General features: G+C 43.3%; 1 protein-coding gene across 4 annotated transcripts in view; it reads right to left on the bottom strand.

Moving 5' to 3' along the window:
- PPFIA2 (PTPRF interacting protein alpha 2) overlaps positions 1 to 17,097 on the bottom strand; it is a 440,428-nt gene that overhangs the window by 35,797 nt on the left and 387,534 nt on the right. For 3 of the 4 annotated variants that reach the window (XR_003856007.1, XM_029597099.1, XM_029597100.1), the window contains 4 exons: positions 11,478 to 11,559; positions 6,923 to 7,123; positions 2,091 to 2,153; positions 863 to 892 (listed from right to left, as the gene is read on the bottom strand). Coding sequence is in view for 3 of the 4 variants with exons in the window: in XM_029597099.1 (XP_029452959.1) it covers positions 863 to 892; positions 2,091 to 2,153; positions 6,923 to 7,123; positions 11,478 to 11,559 (376 nt within the window). In the remaining variant the exon portion in view is untranslated. Of the gene's footprint in view, positions 1 to 862; positions 893 to 2,090; positions 2,154 to 5,668; positions 7,124 to 11,477; positions 11,560 to 17,097 lie in introns of those variants that run through there. The other variant, XM_029597102.1, reaches the window with a different exon arrangement.

The following is a 17,097-nucleotide window of genomic DNA, read 5'->3' as shown; positions in this document are numbered from 1 at the left end:
ATGAACGTTAAGTACCCACATGCTTTACCAGTATGTGGGCTATTTGATAATTGTCCCCAATAGGGAAGACACCCATCAGGCTAGTAGTTTATATGCAAACAGCAACAATATAGAACCGGATGCAATGCCTTTATTTTATTAAGGAATCTATTATGAAAGTTAGAGCTAATGTAGGCATGAATGTGCACTAGATGCCCATGTTAATGCAGACTCCTAATGCACATTAAATCAACATTAACATGCTTGTGTGACTGGCAATGCGCTCTTGTAAACATTTGCCCAGATTATTGCATTAAAAATAAAAATATCTGGTAAATTGTAACAGTATGGAGATTAGCTCAGTTAAATGTAGTGCACTTATTTATTTGATATATGTTCTGCTTTTCCAGGAACTTCAAAGTGGATTATATTTAAGTACTGTAGGTATTTCTCCGCTCCCAGAGAGCTTGCACCTGAGACAATGGAGGTACAATAAAGTGACTTGCTCATGGTCTTGAGGAGCAGCAGCAGGATTTGAACCCTCGCTTCCTGGTTCACAGTTCTAAGCACTAGGCTACTCCTCCACTTTACATCAACTATTATCTCTCACATCCATATTAATGCTGATGTCAACAACAAAAAAACATAAGTACTCATTTAGAAGTATAATTAAGGTTTTGCATTAATGGTGGAAATTGTTGCAAAGTATCACCTTGAATGCATGATTCATTAAAGTCCTCACTCCCTTTAGTAAATCATGCATTAGAAGTGCTGCTAACATAAATGCTAAAATCATGCATTAGTACACAATTTTAATGCACTTTGACAAATAAAAAATATCAGGATTTTGTGATCTATGTTGCTAAAAAATGTGATACAATACCTGTGCCCAGCTGCCTTCATCAGACTCCTTCTGTGTTATTGAAAAGGATCCATTAGTAAAAGGGATGGAGTAAAACAAGAAAAAGCAGGAAACCAATGTATGAGATGAAGTATTAAGGATTTTACAGCAATTACTAGTTAAAATGAATCTGTTAATCCCTAAATACTGGTTCTGAAGAGCAGAATAGACTGGGATGGCTGAACCCCTTACTACTGTAGTCACGTAACATATTGCAGTAATAGAGGGATCACATTTGCTAGTGGTATGGGAAAATGTGCAAGTTATACTGAACCAAACAGGAGTCAGCAAGAACAGAAACAGACGTTCCGTAGTTCAGGGGACCAAAGGTAATGCTGACATGATAAAGTTTAATGATGATATTATGTTAGTTTGTGTGTGTGTATGGTTGGGGGAGGCCTATTCTTATTTTATTCTTGAAAGTTCCAGTTTAAAAAAAAATGGAAAAAAAATATCAGGTTTTTGCTTGCACAATTATTGTCTGTTTAATTTTCTGCAGTCTGCAGAAGGGAAAAACTAATTCTTGGGCAAACGTGCCATTTCGAAACTGTGCAAGCCAATGGGACTGGCTGGCTTATTGTTTATTTTTTCAACCTTCCTGTGGCCAAGGCTTAAATCTTGTCCTAAGACTTTTCCTTATGCGCCCTTTTCATTTAGGTTCAAAAGCCGAGCAGTTTTAATTTGCCCAGATCTGAAATTCCATCCTCATAGCGAGCCGAGGCAGAATCGCGCAGAGGCTCCCACTATCCACAGTGAAATAGTAGAAGTAGCACCTCCTTCTTTGCATGTCTTTAGGTTAAGGTTCTAATGTCCTGCATGTGCTAAAATTATTTGCACAGCTAGCAGTACAAGAACACGCAAACATTAGTTCATGCCTGTAATGCAGTTCTTTAATCTGGCCCTTCGCCTCTTATGGTTTGACCCAGACACGAATCTTCAGGGGTGCAGAATACCTTACTCAGCTGAAGCCACCTCCTTTCCCCCCAGGCACCATTGGCAGTTCAGGGATTTCTGCTGTGTTACTCATCTTGAATGCCCCAAGACTTGGGTCTGGATCAGGCCCCCTAGAGAGTGGACATCGCTCTGCATTCGCTAGGGCCCTAGGCTTTATTTTGATCCCAGCATACACGGCGCGGAATGGACATGCTCCAGATCGAGCCTTCCCTTTCACATACGCATGTTAAAAGAAGCAAAAAAAGAGGTGACTAACCGCTTTGGTGGGAGCAGCAAGGTTTTCCATTTCCTCGTGGGTCACCCAGACATTACCTGACGGCTAATGACAAGGTCCGTAGAGAGCAGGCAGGATCCACATTAGGTAAGCAGTGTTAAGGAAGAAAGGCAGCACCACTGTAAGTTAACAGCGCAATAGCGTCACGATCAGCAGAAGCGCATCACCGAGCTGCGACCACATAACAACGACAACCTGAGAACAGGCTCTGAGGTTTCAGCGGTTAATCGTGCATTACTGGTGCCTGCATGCCGCATGGCTTTTTTTGTTTTCCATTTTGTTTCCAGTTTCATTTATTTTGAAACAAGGAAATCAAAACAAAACAAAAAAAAGACAAATGAGAGAAAAATAATGTTTGGTCATCCCCGCTGCAAAACAAGACAAAACCCACAAACCCATCCCGGATCCTCCATCAGTTCCTCTCAGCCTCCCCGGATCTTCTTTCTTCACAACTTAGGCCGGCCCCGTTTTCTTGCACAGCAAATATTGGTCATGGCGCCGAGCTCAGTCTGCCAGTGCCATGTGCAATTGTAACACTGGCAAGGCGGGAGTGACTGGGGATGCCCTCTTGCCCCATGAAGAAAGAAGATGTGGGGAGACTGGCGGGGTTTTTGTTTTCTTTTGTCACAGCAGGGTACCATGTTTGCAAAATTAAGCAAACAAAATGATGCTCATTTTTCCTTTTTTAAACAAGACCAGAAATGTTATTAAAATTTCCCATAAATAAAAACATGCACTGCAAAACTGATTCTAAAAGTTCATGCCTGCCTTCACAGATGAAATAAATGAGTTTACAAAGACTGCACACATTTTAGAGGGCCTTGATAAATTTGCTATGATCTGAAGTTTAGCCATTTCATCTAGTGTTACCATCTAGTCTCATTTTCAGTCATGACAATTAAAAACACTTGGATCTGTTTTACAGAAACACATTTTAAAAGCAGGTTAACCGATTAACTTCCCAAGGTAGCTGGTCAGTTTAAAATCCTGGCTTTGAGAGCTCAAAACTTGGATGGCCCACAGGGACAGTGCTTGCCTGGGAGAGGGTAGTTAGGTGCCTAACTTATGCTCAAATTGAGGGGTTCTGAATTCAGGTCTAAACCTTGGTTGACTTGATCTGGGTTCCAAACCAATCAGCGTCCTGCCTCCCCTCCAACGCCCTATACTTGCTATAAAGCCTCCCCTCCATCCTGGCACCTGACCATTAAAAAAAACCCTCCCTCTAGCACCCCCTTACAATCCTGCCCACATTCCTGACCAGGTCTTCAGTGAGACCTTTGTTGCCAGGATAGCCAGAGTGATCCATCCTGTGTTTCGGAGAAGACCAGAAGGCTAGGGTGGGGGGTGAGGGGGCATGCAAGTGTAGCTGGCTAAGATGTATTTCTGTAGCTGAGTAAGCGAGAAGAATAAAGTTCTCTGTTTGGAATCAAATGATTCTGCTGCTTGGGTGTGAAATCTGCATAATTTACCCTCAACACAGGGATGATATAACCTTCCTAATCCCAGACCTGATCTTGAAACAAAAACTCATAACACCGGCCCACATCTTGCCCACTTATCCCCAGCATTTGATCATTGAAAAACACCTCCTAGTGACACTGGTTACATCTCCCTTCCTTATTCTAGCCCCAGTCTTTCAGAAGAACCTGCCCTATGGCAACAGCCAGAAACTTCCTTCCTCAGGGCCAGCATTAGACACACTGGGGCCAAAGCAGAAACTAAGGAATGGGTCCAGCCTGTGCCAGGGCCTCTGGAGTTCTGCCTCAGTCACATCACTCGGATCTTCCAGGGAGAGGGACTCCGGGGAACTAGGCCAAGGCAACCGCACTGCCTGACCCGTATAGCAACTGCAGCACTGGGAGAGCTGTGCTCTGGCCAGTTCTGCCAGGAGATGTTTTGCAAAGATATTCTAAGGATCTACCCACCTAATTTAAGGAGTTTGGAGGGCATATCCTTTTGGGGTGAATTTTTAGTAAGTCACTCAGTAGATGGCTAATTTAATTTAGGTTAACTTTCAGCCACAAAAATAGCAAGATATCTTAACCCAGGACTTCTCAAGCCTGACCTCTGCACCCCCAGTCAGTCAGTTTTCAGGATATCCACAACCAATATGTATGAGACAAATTTGCATATACCAGGTCTTCAATGTATGCAAATGTATGTCATGCATATTCACTGATGACATTTTGTTGGATTATATTTTATTGTAACCCTCTTTTGAGGTGTGAGGGGAAGGTGGAAAATAGATAAATAGTGGATAAACCTGAAAACCCGAATGGCTAGGTAATCCAGAAGACAGGTTTGAGAAGTCCTGTCCTAGTCATTGAACAGCTGCTTGAAGCCTTATCTCAATGTATACACTAGACAGTGCCATAGCTTACATTTTCAATAGGGTAGCCAAATAGAAATGTACACGTACATTTCAGCTTGCACAAATCCAGTCAATTTTCAAACTGCTCCTTGTGCAGCTAAAAGTATGCCTGCACCCCTTCACAGTATCTAATGGTGTGTAAAGTACTCACATTTGTGGTGTGCCTAATAGATGTATTTATTGAACTTCGGTGTGCGTGTGCACTTTCAGGTATTTCTGGGAAAGGTCCCAAGAAGACCTCCTTTTAATGCCTCCAAAATCACACACATTGTACATTGGCTTTTCAGGAGACTGAAAAGCCACTTGTGTGGATTAAATCTATCTGGCTGTCTCCTGATTCTCTACTGCACATGTAGATCCCGACTACAGCCTTTGAAAATTGATCCCAATTTCAATCAGACGGACAGCGGTTTCAATGTTGTGTCTGTGGTACAGAGAGACCAGGTCGCTTCAGTATTCTGTACCCAAATATATGTGAACAAAATTCCGTATTATTCTATGTATGTTTTCCTTCTATAGTGTATGAACATGTGAAAGGGTATCAATGGTAACCTATGGCATCTTGTTTCAGGTGCCCTGTATAAAATGTACCTTAGCTGATTGCACAGAGGGAAACTGATATTTTTGGAGACATACATGGATGCTAATTTTGATGGAGGCATATTAAACTATTTTGTTGTGGTTTTGAAGCTTAGAAAGACATTTTAAGAGAAGTTGAACACTTAAAAATGACACAGCAGGCCATGTCTTGTGTTTTGCCATTATATGCTAAACTGTACACGAGTATATGAAAAGAATGCTAGCCAGGAGACAGGGTATTAATATAGGATGCCATAGGTTTAGTAATTACATACAGTTTCATTCACTGGACACTAGGACATCTTTTGTCATTTTGCAGTCTCAAGCTCACTCTCTACAAGTCAAAAAAATATCAATTTAATTTGAAAGAGATTCCTATATCATGCCTCTGCGGAAATGTCTTAGAACAATAGGAAAAAAAGTCACAAGAATTATTTAAGATGACAAATTTGTAAATCTTCCAATTCTTCCAAAAAGCAGCTGATGTTGAGCAGGTCATGGGCAATTTACTATTGACCAATTAAACTGGCACAATGGCTACTGTACTTGTAAGCCCATGTGATAGTACAGCTTTTCCCATCTCCTGAAGATATTGTTCAGTTTGCAAATCTTTGTTCCTTTTTTTTTTTTTTTTTTTTTTAATAGTGGCAATGTATGTTGAAATTTTCTGTTTTATTTCAATTGAAAGCACATCCCTCCACTGCATTGCCTTTCCCTTTCTGCGGGATGGCCCTAAGCAATAACCACCAATTAAAATGCCATTCTGTTTCTGCACCAAGCTTGCCCATTGAGCTTGGTGGCAGGACTGACGCTCTCAGCAATCACTTTCCTTCAATGTACTTAATGCTGCAGATTGTTAAATTTTTTCCTGTACATTAAGAGGCTCATTAATTTCAGTGCACAGTCATATACTCCAGATAAGTAAAATCTGTGGCAAACTCTTCAGTTTTATTAATTGAGTTTCTGCCCTCTTGGCCCCAGTATAGGAAGAATCTGTCATTCAGCAGCAAGGCCCAACCCAAATTATGCCCTAGGAATAATAAGCAAGCAGTAACTTAAACACACACAGAGGGGAACCTCTGCTGCAGTTTACAGATAAAGGCGCCTTTTGGAGATTTCTGCTTGTAAGACTTTGTTCAGGAAAAAAATGTCTTCCATGGGCCCAAGACTGGAAAAATGTCCTTTGAGGTCCATATTTAAAGAGGCTTGTCCAAGTAACTTTTCAGTTTCCCAAACAGAATCCGTTAATTGAATATTTCCGCCCCCCCTCCCACCACCGACTAAATTTTACCCTGGAAATATTTTATCCCGGTAGAGGGAGGGTGGTGGGTGCTTCAGGGGCAGGGCTTCAGTTTGGTCTGGTATCACCCAGATTGAGCATGACTAGGCCACACTCACCCAGCTAAGTCTGGTCGGGAAAAAATGTTTTCCTAAAGTTACCTAGAGACGCTTACCCGAGTAACTTTAGGTTAATATAGTCAGCGCAGACTTTACCTACACAAGTCCCACTGACTTTCTCACCTAAAGTTACCCAGAAAACATCCTGCTCCCCACAATGCTGCATATGGACCATTTTTCTTTTTTTTAAATAAGGCCCACAGTATACATGAAGTATTTGCTAAGAGATACGATGCAGGCAATCTATGCAAACCTTTATGTCTGCTCGGAAGCAGAGCTCCGCAGGAAATAAATTCCTCCAAGGAAGATATCAGTGACTAACAGGTAAGAAATGTAATGGCAGGAGAGCGTCCAGGCTCTCTTCTGATTTTGAAGCGGTGTGCCTTGCTGTCGCCTCACCCCTGAAGAGATACTGCTGCAAGCATTCACCTGGTGTCGGAGGGCAGGAAAGCTGAATGTTACTTACTGTCCTAGACGTGGGAGGAGCTGATGGGCTTGTGAGTGACACCATCTCCTGGATTGCTAGCCGGAGCTTTAAGCGATGAAGGGGATTGCTGATTCCAATTTCTCTCTGGATCTCGGTGTCTGACAAAGCAGACATGATGGCTCCACTTTTCACATTTGCCCGACAAGCCGCAACATACCAAGCTGGCATTCCAAGCCACAGCTGTGAAAGGGGCAAACATATCAGAGGTTAATCAACTAAAAATGAAATCACATTTCTTCCCTACCCCCCCACACCAGCATTCTTGTGACAATCTTCGGTAGGGGTAAAGAGCACAGCTCCATGGCGCCTGTTAGAACCTGGCTTGCATGAACCCTGAATTCTACCTGCAGGTGTCGCTGTTGTGTGATGAGTGGAATTCCCTCCCCTTGGGTCCCTGTGATCATTGCGTCTGCAGCATCCCCAGTCACTAGTGCCTTAATTAGCAGGACTCGCACACAGATCTCTGGAATGGCAGCATATAGCACTGACTCTGGGTCGGCCCCCAAAATAACATTTCTCACGCCCGATAGCCATCTGTTGAAAAGCTGTAGCCTTTTAGGGCAGCCTTACTGTTCAGCCATGGTGGAACACACAGCGGTGCAGGAGACCCAGATTGCCTAATGGTAATTGAGGAGAGGGTATGCCTGAGCTCTGGGAAGGGATGAAAGACTGGCAGTAGAGTGGTGCTGAGGGGCTCAGTCTAATTTCCTCCCTAATCCTTGGCCAATGAGAGAACTCAAATCACAAGGACATGCCATCTGGTTAGGATCGTTTAAGAGTAGCAGAAAACTGGGAAGGGAGGGGATGGGTATTTGCAGCCAACTTTCTAAGCCATTTATGTGGTAAAGCAGAGGTTTAGCCTTAAAATATTTCCCAGCCCGAGTGCACATAAATTTACTCATCTACGTGGATTATGTGCGTAAACCTGCATGCAGACCAGGAGAGGTGGTCCAGGGGTGGAGTCAGGGTGAGGGTCAGGATTTATGCATGTGCATTTTACTTTCAAAAAATATATATATGTAATTTGCACTGGAAAAACTCCCCATACAAAAGGCAGATGCAAATCTGTGTTGGTATTTTTTCTGATCCCATTTTCATAGGGAACTTTATCTCTTTGAAAATTAATGTAAAGTCTGTGGGTAAAAAGTGCTTGCAGGCTTTACCTTTCCCCGCAGTCTTAAAATTGCCATGTAAATGCTTGCTACAATTATAATATTCATTACATAAACATAAAGCTCTCTTATTCCCCCATGATGGATAATTTACTCTACATTTCTGCAAAGGACAGAGGGAATTTCAATATGTTTGATTAGATTAAAAAAAAAAGAGGATGACTTTATCTGTAAAACCACTGAACTTGTAATTAGCTTAAATAGTAACTTTTCAATATTCATTTTAAAATAAAACTTAATAGCAGATCTGGGCAGGTGATCATTTTCGGGGTCATTATCAAGGTCACTTCCATAGGTAGGATGGTATTTTTACCTGCAGAATTGGCTTTCTGAACACTACCCGCCCTCTGTGTGGGTAACAGTGCACATGTTGTGCTACTAAGAATGTACGTTTACCCGCAGTGGGGGAGGGGGTGGGAGAGGCGTTCTTGGGAAATTGAGTTGGAATTACGCACATAAGTTTGAAAAATTCAAACATAGGTAGGCATTTGTAGTCAGAAAAATTGCCCGCACTTGTAGCGGGTGTCAGTATGTGCAGCTCATTTTCCTTCGACAGTTTTCAAAAGTACCAGGTAACAGTAGTGATGGCAGAAAAAGACATAATCATCCATCCAGTCTTTCGCTTAGAAAATTCATGCAAACTCTGCATAAGAACATAAGAACATGCCATACTGGGTCAGACCGAGGGTCCATCAAGCCCAGCATCCTGTTTCCAACAGTGGCCAATCCAGGTTACAAGTACCTGGCAAGTACCCAAACACAAAGGGGTAGATTTTAAAAAAGTATGCCCATGCTTACTTTTGTTCGCGCACCAGGCACAAACAAGAGTACGCTGAATTTTAATAGATACGCACATAGCCACGCGTATCCTTTAAAATCCGGGGTCGGCACGCGCAAGGCTGTGCAAAATCGGCAGCCTGCGCGCGCCGAGCCAGGCAGCCTGCCTCCGTTCCCTCCGAAGCCGCTCCGAAATCGGAGCCGCCTCAGAGGGAACTTTCCTTCCACCCCCCGCACCTTCCCCTACCTAACCCCCCCTACCTTTATTGCAAAAGTTACTCCTGCCCGGCCAGCTGCCGTCGCACCATGTTCCGGTCCGTGGGCTGGTCTGAAGGCCACAGCCATGCCCCCGGGCCGGAACGACGCCTGTGGCCCCGCCCCCGGAACACCCCTGGATGATGCGCCGCAGCAACACGCCCCCGACACCCCCCCAGGAAAGCCCCGAGACTTACATGCATTCTGGGGCTTGCGTGTGCCTCCAAGCCTATTCAAGATAGGTTTGGCACGCGCAGGGGTAACTTGGGGCAGGTTTTCGGGGGGGGGGGGGGAGTACGCATGTATCCCTTTGAAAATCTGCCCCTAAATATAATCCATGCTACTAATACCAGCAATAGCAGTGGCTATTCCCTAACTCAACTTGATAGCAGTTTAACGTCTCCAGAAACTTGTCTAAACCTTTTTGAAACCAAACTACACTGACTGCTCTAACCACATCCTCCGCCAACGAATTCCAGAGCTTAATTGTACATTGAATGAAAGAATTTTCTCAAATTTGTTTTAAATGTGCTATTTGCTAACTTCATGGAGTGCCCCCTAGTTCTTCTATTATCCAAAAGAGTAAATAATAGATTCACATTTACCCATTCTAGTCCTCTCATGATTTTGTAGACCCCCCCCCCCTCAGCCGTCTCTTCTCCAAGCTGAACAGCCCTAAGCTCTTATGCCTTTCCTCTTAAGTAAACATCACCTGTGGACTTCGCAGATGTGCAGGGAATCAGAAAATTATCCCTATAAGGTTTATGCTGTACAGCTGCCATAAGTTTAATTCAAGATGTCTTTTTTGTTTTCTTTCGCTAACTGGAATTTTATGGTTCCAAAGCTTTTTCAGAGGTATGAAATAGGATTTTTCTTTTTATATTTTTCCCCAAATGATGAATTGTCCTGGTTCAGACAATTTAATATCCTCTCTATTTTCAAAGCATAGAGCAAGGTCACTAATTAAACAGTAAGGCACCAAAGTCCATCGGTGAGTTGCACTTCTCATGCTTCAAATGGAACTGTGAAGCACGAACTTGGAGAGCAAGCAACCCCCAATCACCCAAAAGCTCCAATATTGTCAGTGTACATCATACACCAATAATGTCTCTTATCGAATACAAATCAAACTTCTTTTTATGTTGAGAATGCCAAGCCATTTGCCCAGCGTAGATTAAACCTATACTTGTATTATATTCATCATTTAATAGAGAAGTGAAAATATAAACATAGAGGGTCTGATTCACTAAGCCTTTTCTCCTTTTCGATGTTCATGGGAAAAACCTGAGAATTAGACCCCCTGGTATTTTTTTTTTCTGAATGCAGGAAGTAAATGATGTGCTAAAATCTGTGACAGCGAGAGAGAAGGGGGATTGGTAAGGACTTCATTTGATGCTCCTTTCCTAAGGATACACGTATCAATATTAATAAGATGAAAGTAGAGGGAGGTTAAGCGACTTGCACATTAAAAAAATAAAATAAAATGTACATACTTTGGTTTGCATTACAAACAATGGTTAGTAGTTGAGAAAGTACATGTTAAATTATTGCAATCATGCCAATCTATCCAGTAGCAACATTTTTCACATATCTGTGTATGGCAAGGATACGTAATTAGATTTTTTTTCTTCAACTTTTTCCCAATGCAGGTAAAATTCTTGAATTTTTTTTTTTTAAAGAAAACAAATGGAAAGGTAAGGGTTTAGTCACATGTTACCTGGACAGATTTCAAAGACTCATGTAGAGTCTGAGAATTAAATTATCATGGGGACAAAGTAATTGTGGACTTCTACAGCTGCTTTTGCGTGGGAAAACATTTTGCACAAAAATAATGTGTGACAGCTTGAAGCCTGGATCTATACATGGTATTTTTGGAATACTTTCCTGTGAAGGAGTGTCCCTGATAACCCTCCTTAACCTTAAAAGCTGGAGGAACTAATAGCTTTGTGGGTAGGGCCCCTGAGTAGGAATAAGAGTTTGGGCCCAGAGGGAAACAGACAGGCCCCGTGTCTCCAGGAGAAGGCAGCTCCTGAAACATTTCTGTCCTGACAGAAGGCAGCTCAATACATCTTTGTCCTGAAGGTAAATACTGAATCTGAATGTTGAACCATTTGCTTGTGAAGAATCAAGTTTTATGTAAGGAGACCAAAGTCCAGCATGTCTCTGCCCTCTGGGAAGTTACAGATCGCTTGTGCTATCCCACACTTCCTCAATCTGGCTAAAAGCATGTGTGACAGCAAGTTTTAAATAGGTCAATTTATCTGGGTTAAACTGTTCTTTACCGGGAAATGTCTGGAAAATGCCCTCTAAAAAACTTCTCTAAATCATACCTCCAGCCATGAAACCACAGTGGGCCCATCCCACTGAGCAAAGGGTAGTCCTTTCCTCCGAGCTTCTTCCAGAAGTTCATGCCTAGAAGCAGTACAAACTGTGAATCAAACGGTATGAGCTAAGAGCATCATCCCTGCAGCCGACATATCAAATGGACACATCATCATGAAGGCTATAAATCTCAGGAAAACTGTTTTCCCCTAATTAGGTGGCTGAGGGAAAAATGATGGAACAAGTTCTATGCACAGACTAAATATATATACATATATACACATTGTATATTGCTTGCTACCTAAGAACATAGTCCAAATGCCAGGAACGCTGGACTCAAAAAGCAGGTGATCTGCTGAAATAGCAATGCAATAAGAAACATGTCTGCACTTGTCCACAATGTCAATGATATCTGGAGACAGTTAATTACCTTTACTGAAGGCCTTACTAGTGGCCAGGAAAAAGGAGAGGACCTCAGACAGTCCCAACAGTATTTTGTATTTCTGGTCATTCCTAAGAAAGCAAAATGCCATTGGGAATGACTGCCATCTTTGCCTTTTTCTTACATCCTGTGAAGAATTCAAAAGTTCCAGGCATTTTAATTACTTCACGCCCCCCCCCCCCCCAAATAGTCATAATGAAATAAACTCCTTCCCCACCTGAAATTTTACATTCTCAATGACTTTTTTTGAGAGAGTCATTGAAAAGGAAACATAGCAGACATGGAATTTCTCATAAAATAAAATGGTAGCAGTCTCAGGGCCACCTGGGCTTTCATTTCTGGAGCACAAGGGTAGGAATGACTGCATTTAGCTTCTGCCCACCCCTGCGGAATGGGTAAGAATGATCTAGGAGAGTGGGAAGATTGTTTTATTTCTTTTGGAGGAGGATGGTTTTTTTTTTCATGTAATGTTTGTTTTGGTTCAGCAAATGAATCCAATTGAAATAAACATTAAACAAACAAATTTAATAAAAAGCAAAAATGAAAAAAAAAACCCCAAAACAAATTGCTTTATGTGAACATCCCTTGTTTGTAGTATCACAGACCAGTGGTTCCAATAACCAGTGCTCAATGCATCTGGTTTTCAGGGGATCCAAAATATGTAAAAACCCAGTTTTAAAGAGCATTTGTGTACAATAAATATCATAAATATATATATATAGTTTGTATCTTGGAATCAAAACCTAATGGGGATTCTCAAATACCAGATTTGGGACCTGCTGTCCATGAGTTTGGAACAGTGGCATTCACTTCCAGTCCTCAGGGGTCACCATTGTGAATTCTGATCAGATATACTAGCATACAGCTGATTCTAAGAATTGGGTAAAATAGCATATTTTGGCTACTTTAAAAAGAGACCTAGTTATGATTCTTAAGGTCTATAGTGAATAGCTCTACCATAAATCAACCAGTACATTCCTTCATTAAGCATCCCATAGCTTTCTGCTGCACTTAATAGACCTCATTGATCCCTGACATTATTTAATAATGATTCCAAAGTTCTTTAATATTTGACAGTATTATGAACTGACATCAATAAAAGATACACATTTTCCAGGCAGAAGTTATAGCCAAAGACACTGACCAAGCAAGACTACTTGGCTTCTTTCATAATAATAGCATTTGATGAATCCAAGCTTTAATAAGATGTGGAAGCAAAAGTATATTTTTTATAATTAAAGAGGAATAAATAAGTAATGTGGTTTTAACTTTTTCAGTTAATCTGATTAAAAGACAGCACGTGTTTTGAAATAATGAGCTATTGTGTTTTGTTGATTGGATGGCGTACAGCAAAATAGTTTTGTCTCCTGCAATTAATTGAACAAAAATTTCCATTACAAGAATAAATATTTTATAAGAAATAGCATGTCAAATGGCGCTGACTCTGGCTACTAACATAATAAAATAAGTGACATTCCCACTGCAATAAATCTGTCCTAGGATTGCTTCTAGGAAGCAGGGCAAACTGGTGCATGGACAACTCAAAGACCTCAATTGAGAAAGCAGAGGTTAGACTGATGGTAAACGATAATACCAAGAGCTAAAATATAAATAATTAAAATACATCTTATCAAACAGAAAAGGCATCTTTTTCTAAAGACCTTGAAAAAATTAACCCTATATGGGCAGACAATATCCAGTGTTGGCCACAATATAAGTTAAAAACATGAGTTTTCATTTAATGTCTGTATCGCAAAAATATGCAGTTTCCCTAGGCCTGCCAACAAGTTCCATTTTTTCTGGACGGGTTGATCCGGTCCTGGTGTCAGCCCATTGCATGCAGGGATCTTTAGTGCTGATTTCCCTAAGAAAAACAGAACCATAAGTCAATGCATGAAGTGGAGTAAAACCTGGACTGGATCAGCCTGTGGTGAAATACCAAAAAAAAAGGGTCCTGTTGGCAACCCAGAGATGGCAACTTTCAAAAATTGACTTGAGTGCACTGGCACGCACCCAGGGGACGCGGCTATTTTATAACATATGCGCACACACGCAAGTATGTTCTAAAATGGCCTGGGCGTACGTACGTGCGCGCCCTATTTTGCAACTGGGCACAACCAGCCGCGCACGTCCTGGCCTGAGCCACTTAAGTGGAGGAATTTCATAGCTGGTGCACGTCCATGCCGTGACCAGTTTCACCAGTTCGTCCAGTGTAGAGCTAAGTCCTCCAAACCCCCCTGGTGTAATAACATGGAGTCCCCTCCAGTTACCCCCGACCTTTTAAACCCTTCAGGAATGGCAGTTTGGGGTTTTTTTTTAAGTTACGCCTCCTCCATAGCAGATGTAAAGTTACACAGCACTGGACCTGTGCGTGCCCCCAGGCGCACAAGTATTTGCACGCACATCTCTTGGCCCCGCCTCGGAACGCCCATGCCCCGCCCACTCCCTGCCCCTTTTCGAATCGAACGGAGCTACTCGCGTAGCGGGAGATGCGTGCGCGTGTAGGTGGCTTTTAAGATCCGGTGCACTTGTGCGTGTCCCGATTTTGGCGCGTGCCCGGCTTTTAAAGTTCACCTTTAAGTTGCCCCGTGACTCTTCCAAAAATACAGATTTCTGAAGAGGCTGCTGGAAAGACATATGAAACATTTTTATGTTTCTTTATGAATGAAGGTTAAGGCCCTGTTTTTCTGCGCATCATGGAAAAAGAGTGGACGGAAATACAATGTAACATATGACAAAAGGGGAACGCAGCAGAAGCCGGACGGTGGGAGCCAGGAGTCTAAACTACCTCTGGAAATTCTGTAAAAGCAGTTTTTCACCTATGGGTTTGGTGAATATCTCTAGAACCTTTAGTTGAGCACTGCTGGAATGGACAAAAGGCAGTCTGCTGACAGTAGGGTTAAATTATTTACAAGATTTACTCTGGCTTTTATGGCAGGGGCACCATAATACTGTAGTGGAGGTATCCACCTCGGTCAGGCCATATTCTTCATGCCCTGTAATTCAAATGCATTAAGTTATGTCTGTGAGAAATACAAAAGCTTGGCTGCAAATCCAGATGGCTTCCTGTACAGGGCAGATATGGGGGTTCACCAAATTGAGTCTCCTGTGATTAAAAAAAAAATATTCTGAACTGGTTGTTAATTAAAGCAGCAAAATGAATCCAGCATGAGCTTTTTTTTCCTTGTTGGTTGTTCTCTCCCTTCCTTGCTAGTATCTTTTCTGTGCCTTGTTCTTGTTCCGCTCTTGCCCTGTCTAGCTGATGTGTCTCTTGTTGCCCTGCTTGTCTAATCCCACTGTCTATTCATTCTAGTATTGGCTGTTCTGTCTGTCCTTGCCTTGCTTACCTGGATTCTGACCTCAGCTTGGACCTCCATGGATCGTTGCCTGGACCTGATCCCTTGCTTGGGCCTATCATACTTTGATTACTGCCTGCCTCGAACCTATGCCTGCCCTCTGGATTATGCTATTTGCTGCCTGACTTGTCCCTTGGCCTGCCCACTGGTTTTCACTGTTTTCTGCCAGCCCTGACCCTCGTTTGGACTTTGACGTTTGCTTCTTCAATGACCCCCCAGGGACCCACCTAAGACCTGCCAGCTGTCAGAACCCAAGGGCTCAGCCTGTCTTGGTAAAGGTGAAGCTCCAGTTAGTCCCACCTCAGGGAACGTCCACCTGCTGTAGTCTGCTATACTATAGCCCAAGGGTCCACTTCACCTAACAGCCACATACACATGCTCACAGTCTCTCACTCACATACACACATGCTCACAAATAGGCTCCTTCTCTCGCGCTCTCTCTCTCAAACACACCAACACACACAGGTTCTCTCTCTCTCTCATTCACACACACACACACACACACACACACAGGTTTGCACTCTTACACACATAAATATTCCCTCTCTCATAAACATAGGCAGACTACCGCTCTCACTTAGGCCTGATGGTCTGCCTCTCTCTCTTCTGCTGCCAGTAGCCCCAGGGCCTCATAAAATCTTCGGCTGCCAGCAGGATGAGATTTGCCGGTGGCTCAGGGCACTTCCCTCTCTTTAATTCTGTTGTGTTGCCAATGGCCACAAGATTTCTTGCAATCTTTTGTAGCTGGCAGGATGGGGTCCACTGGAGGGCCCAGGCTTCCTGTGATATTCAGCGGCTGGCAGGAAGGGATCCACCAGCAGCCCCCAGGCCTATTTTGACCTTTGGCTGATGGCGGGGCTGGATCTGCCAGTGGCCTCAAGGCATCTTCAGAAACTGCTGCCACTATCCCCTCTGAACCACTGCTCCGTGCAAGAGCACAGCTTGCACAGTGGATCGTGCTGGCCCTGCCACAGTGGCAGCAGTGGGAGCACTTTCCACCACTACTGACAGCTCAGATACTTGAAGTCAGAAGTCAAGTGGCAGCATGTCAGAGCAGCCTGGGCGGTTAATGCCAGTGAAAGGCCACCACTGATTGGCTGCGTTATGCATTGCTGGGGTTAGTTTCGCTTGTGCAGTGGAGCTACTTTGGCCCAAGACGGGGAGAGAGACTGCAAACCAGTCATAAGGGGATTTTGGCTGCTATGGAGGTTAGTGCAGGTAAGGATGGTGGTGCTGGAGCTCCCAACCGCACCATTAACTCTTCGAAGCTGTGAGGGAGTGGGCAAGATGTCGCCCCTTAGGGATGCAGGCTTTGGAGGAGAAGAGTGCAGGAATATTCATTATGATAGCCCAGATACCAGGTGGGAGGGTCTCTCCTTGGATTAGGGTCTTCAGTAGGGGTTGTTTTGCTCATACCACAAACCTGGCATGCTGCAAGTGAGGATAGTGATAGGAGGGAAAGGGAGAAAGGGTGGAGGAAAGGGATGAGAATGAGGAAGGAAGTAGAGAAGGGAGCAAGAGTGCTTGGGTGGGGGAGTGAGAGCGCACCATGCACAGACATACAACACACACAAACAACCCATCCATCATCCATCTGCCCTCTACCCTCCCCACCCCCTATTTCCCTAGCTGGGCACAGGCTGGAGAAGAGGGAGGTAGCAGGGGCTAATTGCCAATTTTGTAGAAATCTAGAAATCTTATTTCTAACCCTCCATTTGCCACACCCCTGGGATCCCTGCCCCCTGCCTCCCTCCTTCCCCCAGCCTTTCAAATCAGCGAAATGGCCAGACATGATTCCCCCCCTCCCCTGAATCCTTCTTAGCAAATAAC

Source organism: Rhinatrema bivittatum, chromosome 4 (genome assembly GCF_901001135.1).
Source record: "Rhinatrema bivittatum chromosome 4, aRhiBiv1.1, whole genome shotgun sequence".
In the NCBI taxonomy this organism is placed as follows: domain Eukaryota; kingdom Metazoa; phylum Chordata; class Amphibia; order Gymnophiona; family Rhinatrematidae; genus Rhinatrema; species Rhinatrema bivittatum.
Note: the sequence above shows the minus strand (reverse complement) of the source record. Positions and strands in the feature narration are given on the sequence as shown.